At 30.4% G+C, this 7326-nt stretch overlaps 1 protein-coding gene across 1 annotated transcript; it reads left to right on the forward strand.

Moving 5' to 3' along the window:
• Positions 1 to 634: 634 nt before the first annotated feature.
• Positions 635 to 5418, forward strand: LOTGIDRAFT_238478 (hypothetical protein; the record flags this gene model as incomplete). The annotated part of the gene is made up of 4 exons (XM_009050230.1): positions 635 to 707; positions 2224 to 2495; positions 3397 to 3501; positions 3866 to 5418. 4 exons carry the CDS (start codon positions 635 to 637, stop codon positions 4199 to 4201), a joined length of 786 nt encoding a protein of 261 aa, XP_009048478.1. The 3' UTR covers positions 4202 to 5418.
• Positions 5419 to 7326: the final 1908 nt, after the last annotated feature.

Consider the following 7326-nt stretch of genomic DNA (forward strand, 5'->3'; position numbering starts at 1 on the left):
ATGGAAATTTCGTAAAGTTTGTACTCACTGTCTTTAAGAGATCTCCACTGAAGTTTGTGTTCTGATGCAAGAATAGCGAAAAAACACGCGAGACTGTGGGAAAGAAATTGGGCAAACCCGATAGACTTAGAGCAGACGACTATTAGACAAAGAAAGGTTATATTCGTACGTCTAAGTTTCGATGTAAAGATGTAACTGAATAGATTACATACTATGGGTTAAAACCTCCACGATTAGGTCTAGTTCTAATTTTGCAATAACATTGGTTTAAAATCTTGATTGCAAATTTGCTTTTGCATTCAGTGTTTTCGTTTTTTAAAAATCAGTTGACCGAAATGACAAAAGTACCAATTCTAACCTTACGAACTTTGCCTGTGTTTTCGTAACATTGCGGTAAAGTAAACCTATATTTCCCACGAACTTGAAAATAAAATGAATTGAGTTTTACGTCCTACTTTTCTGCTCCCACGAACTTAACAAAAGAAGAAAGTTGAATTTTAGGTCCTACTTTTTTGCACCGTATTAGCTCTTCAATAATACAATGAGGTTTACTTGAAAAAGATATTAGACAAAAGCTTCGACCGGTTCAACGATCTTTGTTTACTGGATCAGGGGATGCATGTGATATATCAAAATGGTTGGCATAGATAATAATATTAACAGGTATCTACCAAATTGTCAAAAGGATGGGTCAATACAAGGATATAGTTAGTATATAACAGTACAAAACAGAAAGTAGCAAAAATATGTCGTCATAAATTATATTTAGAGAAATAAATTCCCGATTTAAGTTAAATAAATAGACCATCTTGTATTCGAAATAAACTGTTTTCGAGTTTACTTTAAAGCGACAAGACAATTTCGTAAGAGTCTCTCTGAATTTTTGGATTATTTTTGTGTGAAATTGGAATATCAGCTTTAAGACAGTACTGTTACTCTTCTACAACACTCAGCTAAGAATTACATTTTTTTCTGTTATTTTATAAAATTTTAAAACAACTTTTTTTAATAGTTCTTCATTTGACTTACAGGGATTCGAAATTTAAAATTTGAAATAAAAACACTTTTCTTTGAAGAATTTGCCGTATTCGAATTTCGAAATGAAAAATTTCTTCTGTAAATTATGTTCCCAAATACTAATTCTTTTATTGGTAGACGTTTTCCCGAATCCAAAGCCAATCTAAGACTCTCAGCACTGTTTTTGAGTTGATATTTTAATTTAATTTTAAAGATGGGTTTCCTTATTTCTTAGTGTCAAATTAAGCAAACTATTTGATTAATTGGTGTTTTTAATGAATTATCATGTATTCTTAATCATATCATTATGTTCTTATTGCATATAATTATATAAATTCTCTTGTATGTATATTCTGGATAAACAAAAAAAGCACTCATTGGAATTCTGTTGGTAATTCTCTTCTAATTTAGCTAATTATGAATTAATTATAGACATGTGAGACAAACTGGTATTTTTCCAAGTCATTAGAACACCTCTACTTTCTATTCATAAAAGTATTAGCCTTTTCACTTTTATAAATGAAAATAAGGGAAACCCTGTTTTCTAAATGAACATTTTGTGTTTATTATGAGTGTAATCATGCATGAATTTGGGTCTGTATTCTCTTTGAACCATGTTTGACGTTTTTTTCTCTTTAAATCATGATTGAAGTTGGGTTATTTTTCTTACGAATTTCTCTTTGAATCATGATTCCAGTAAAGTTATTAGTCTCTTTAAAGATGGGTTCCCTTATTTATTTATGAAAATCAAAATGCTAATACTTATATGAATAGAAAGTAGAGCAGTTCTAATGACTTTGAAAAATACCAGTTTGTCTCACATGTCCATAATTAATTTATAATTAGCTAAATTAGAAGAGAATTACCAGCAGAATTCCAATGAGTAACCGATCAAGAAAGGTCAAAAAGTCTTTTTTTGTTTATCCAGACTGTAAATACATGGACATTTATGATTAGTTAAAACTCTTAATTATATGCGATAAGAACATAATGATATGATTAAGAATACATGATAATTCATTAGAAACACCAATTAATCAAATAGTTGACTTAATTTGACACTAAAAAATAAGGAAACCCATCTTTAAATCATGATTGAAGTTGGGTTATTCTTCTATGTGAATCATGATTTAAAAGTTAGTCAAGTAACTCGAGAATGATTACTCCATTTACCTTTTACTTGTATTCTATTATTATTTTTTGTAGAGAACATGAATATCAGAGTGATAATGCAACTGACAGCAGCCATATTTGGCTTGTCTGTAACTATGGGCTTACCAACCCCACAGTCGAATGCACCAACATTATCAACCCTTCTGCCTACAACGGTCAACCCTCATCTGATGCCGAACCCCTGCGGAGGAGAAATAGATATGGATTATATTCCAAATGAAGAAGAACTAAGTGAAAGCATACATGAACTGTTACCAAACACCATCAAGATAAAATCAAAGGTAGAAGGGTTGAAAACTATTATGGTAAGTTAGGCCTCCACGTTGTGTATCTATTCATGCGTTTCGTATACTGCACCTATTGCTGTCAAGCGACATTTGCAAATCTATGCAAATTTAGTACACAACGACTACATTCCCTTGGTATTTCACAATAATAAGGTTACACGTATATCCCACGAGCATTGTTTTAAATGTATATTCGATGAGCATTCCATGAGCTACACCCAAAATCCGATCCTCGTTAATCCATCACAATAGAATACTTTACATGTCTTCAAAAAGCATTCAGTTTGAGACGTCTACGCCTTTATGGAGCATGCGTATATTGTATTAAGCGCGATGTGATGTTGTCTCGATCACCAAGGCCCATTTACATTGGACCTACATACTAACCTATAGCCTGAATGATCAAGCCTATTTAACGTACAGTGTTCGGTTATCACAGATCCTTGAACCTTGGGCCTTGACCCTTATACATCGAGACCTTACACTGTCATGATATAGGGCAAATGACTCAATGAGAAAGAGTGCACAAAGGATATGTTATTCGAGATATAGACCTATACTGTACTTGATAAAGGGATATGTTGTTATATGTATGTCGGCCTAAATTTTAAGTCGTCAGCCAAAAAAGTAGGTTATTCATAATATAATATAGCAGTGATCGCGCACGAAGCAGAGATTACTTTCTCTTTTCGAAACACCTGCTGGTACTTCTCTTTAGAGGAGTCCACTACTATACTATTTTTACTCTCGATTTTGCCATACTTTGTACGACATTTTGATTAATGGATTTGTCTGTCTTGTACGGATTTTTTTATTAATGTTGTGACTTCTGTCGACATAGCTAGATCGACGGATTTTGTAAGGTAATACGCAGACTTATGTAAAATTTTGGCTCCATAATTTTTTTTTTAAATTTCAGGCTGCTAACCGAATTCAAAACAAAATTTTAAGAAGCATAGTAGAAAAAAAAGCTTCAAGTGAATACAACTCTGACGCATTTCCTTATCCAAACAACCTCTTTTCGGTAAGTGATTTTATATATTGAATCTCCAGCACCGATACCCGACAAACCCTGAACCGTCCCTCATTCCTTGGCTTTAATCGTCCCCATCGTCTAAAAATTGCAAAAGAGTAAGCTTATTTTCCAATGTACACTCATGTAGATCCGACAAGTTGCTCTCATACTCAAATGCTTTCATACTCAAATGCTTTCATAGCCAATGCTTTCGAGAGTCGGCCTAGTGTCACATCCCAACCACTGCCACTAGCACCTGTGTCATCCGCCTACCCATTGTCAATGCACTTCGGACGAAGATACCCACCTTTCCCCTACGGTCACATACCTACCTCTCCCAACCCAGCACATATTTACCATTGTTTACTTTCAGGGCGATATGTTTTCTGATTTGTACAAAAACATGTCGATGGTGGAAATCTATTACTCCAACTTGGCAGAAGTTGAAAAGAGTCACCATGACGACAATGATGCAGAAATTCTTGGTCATCTGACAGAAGTTACTGACGCTGCACAGAAGATACGTTGTCACTTGAGTATAATCTTAAGATTTCATGAACAAATTGTACCTTCTGTCGATTTCCAGGTCGAACCAAGTAAAATTGATAATTCTTCTCGTGTTAGTCGCTACATTAAACATTATCAAATTTTTTATATGACGGAAGTCTTCGTAGAAAGTGTGAGAGATTTATTCTCCACTATTTTTTAACTTTTTCATCAAAAATTCTTTTTTAAATCACAACCACCGCGTGTTTGCGGTCATGTATTTGCGTATAGCAAATGTCGAAGTAACGACTGTGTCGTTAAATAGCTTATCGTTTAACATTATTTATTTATATATAATTTACATTACCATTATAGGGACCAAAACACACTTAAGGAACATAACCACTATATAACTCTCTGAACATGATATTATATATTGTCATGTGGGAGCCGCGGTGGCTCAGTGAGTTAGAATCTTGCTCGTTAACCTGAGGGTCCAGGGTTCAATCCCGGCATAGATCGAGATAATACCTTCGGATTTTTCAACTCGGTTTCCCCTGATGCAGGTACGACGGGCTGACATGAAAAAAGCGTCTAGACGTTTGGATGGGACAATAAACCGAGGCCCCGTGTGCTACATTTCATTTATAATGACGTCATGGAAATCTATTTATTTGGACCTGACGCCAGGTTCAAATTTTCAAATTCAATAGTGGTTATGTCCCTTGAATGATAAATAATAGTCATTTTCATGTATATACAACATTAATTAATTTATTTGTATATCTGGTTGTTATTTTATAAATGTATTGTATATCTACAAAAAAAAAAATTAAAATGTTGTTATTTAAATGCCTGTTGTACAATAACTTTTTTTTTTATATTCAATGCTTGATTAAGAAACATGGTGTCATATGAACATGTATGTTTAAGTTGTACAACAAATGAAATTTTTTTTCGTGTGCACAAGATTATGTGTTGTGTTGAATGCTTATGCAGAATAATTTAGAAATTTGAAATATGGTGTCATTATTTGTTTGAATATGTTGTACAACTATTGAAAATTTTCTGCCAATGTTAGCTTATGATGAATTTGAAGAATATATGAAATGAATGTTGTTTTTGAACAAATTCTGCAAATTATATTTAGGTATATTAGTCCATTCCGTTTCTAAGCTCACCATGACTGCCCTACTTAACTTAACTGCCAGTAAATTTCTTCATATTTTCATTTTCATTATGATACATAGCATAATTTTTTTTCGTGGAATTGTAAATATAACATTTATTAATTTATTAAAATCATTATTTATTACAAAAAATCAAGTAACATCTTCCATAAATATTACTTCATTATTTATTAATTTATTATGTTGCTATTTATTGATAATTTATATGTATTTATTTCATAATTTATATAAAATAATGTATTTTTGTAAAATTTGTGGTTTATTTCAATATGATTCCTATATTCGTGGTTCTTTCCAAAATATAATCCACTGCAAATGAAATGAATGGAGTTTCCGTTTCTAAGCTCACCGTGACTGACCTACTTTATTTTTTCGCAAGTTACTGCCAGTTTTTATAAAGGAAAAAATCATTTTATATTATAAGGGCAATATTGAGTTACACCAGTTATTACTTTTTTTCATAATCTTTAAAGGGATACTACGTCTTAGAATTAACATAAAATTTCAGAATTTTAAAATTGGCCAATAAGAGCCAGTAGATATACCTGGTATCATAAATAACATAACAGGATCCTTATATAATCCGATAAATCCAAAAAACTTAGTAATTATCTATAAATATTCAATAAACTATTGAAAAACGCTTAATATCAAGATTAAGCGTTATTCAATAATGACTTAGTTTTATGAATTTTCAAATTTTCTAGATTTTACAGGGATTCTGTTGTAACTTTATGACACCAGGTAAGTTCACTGATGAATATATACTCATATTGACCATTTCGAGAACTTAATGTTATGTTCATTCTAAGACGTAGTATCACTTTAAATGACATTTAGAAACCTAGACGAAACATGAGAAAATATGATCATTTTATGGATAAACTATTGCTTCGTTTAATTAATTTTTTTTTCATTTGATATACTTGAATCTTTATCCAGCTTACAAATATAAGATCAAGGTTTCTGTATGTGAATTGATGTTTCTTTTCTGTCAGAATATTATGTTATGTAATTTTTTTCAAATATTTTTTTCCTTCGATTATATATCTATATTTCACAACCCAAAAATGCAAAAAAAAAAAAAAAAAAAATTAAAAAAAAAAAAAAGAAATATATATTTTGAAAAAATTCCTTATAAATTATATTAAAGATGGATTTGCTTATTTTTTAGTGTCAAATTAAGCAAACTATTTGATTAATTGATGTTTCTAATGAATTATCATGTATTCTTAATCATATCATTATGTTCTTATTGCATATAATATAAGTTTAACCAATCGTAAATGTCCATGTATGTACAGTCTGGATAAACAAAAACAGACTTTTGTCCTTTTTTGATCGGTCACTCATTGGAATTCTGTTGGTAATTCTCTTCTAATTTGGCTAATTATGAATTAATTATGGACATGTGAGACAAACGGTATTTTTCCAAGTCATTAGAACACCTCTATTTTCTATTCATATAAGTATTAAATACTTCATAAATGAAAATAAGGGAACCCATCTTTAAGAATGAATTAGATTTCATTTTCAAAAAAAAAAAATTGTACTTTTAAGAAAATTATTATTGTAATCGCATAATGTTAAAAATAATGACGAAAAATAAATAATAAGAATTTGGTAGAAAAAAAGACCCCAAAAACATTGGTACATTATCATTATTCGTATTCATTATTATCATTATTGTACAATGAAATTTCTTCATATTTTCATTATCATTATGATACATAGCATAATTTTTTTTCGTGGAATTGTAAATATAACATTTATTAATTTATTAAAATCATTATTTATTACAAAAAATGAAATAACATCTTCCATGAATATTACTTCATTATTTATTAATTTATTATGTTGCTATTTATTAATAATTTATATGTATTTATTTCATAATTTATATAAAATAATGTATTTTTCTAATGATTTTTTAAAATATACTATATTTTTGTAAAATTTGTGGTTTATTTCAATATGATTCCTATATTCGTGGTTCTTTCAAAAAAGTTGTCCACTGCAAATGGCTTTTTACTGCAACCGAGACGCATAAAAGCATACAGAGAGCATGTCCGTGTTGCCATTGAATTAAAACAAAGTAAAAGCTATGTTATTTCATTTGCAATATATTCAAAGATTTTGTCAAACTTTTATCACAAAT

Source organism: Lottia gigantea (genome assembly GCF_000327385.1).
Source record: "Lottia gigantea unplaced genomic scaffold LOTGIsca_147, whole genome shotgun sequence".
NCBI classification, from domain to species: Eukaryota; Metazoa; Mollusca; class Gastropoda; family Lottiidae; genus Lottia; species Lottia gigantea.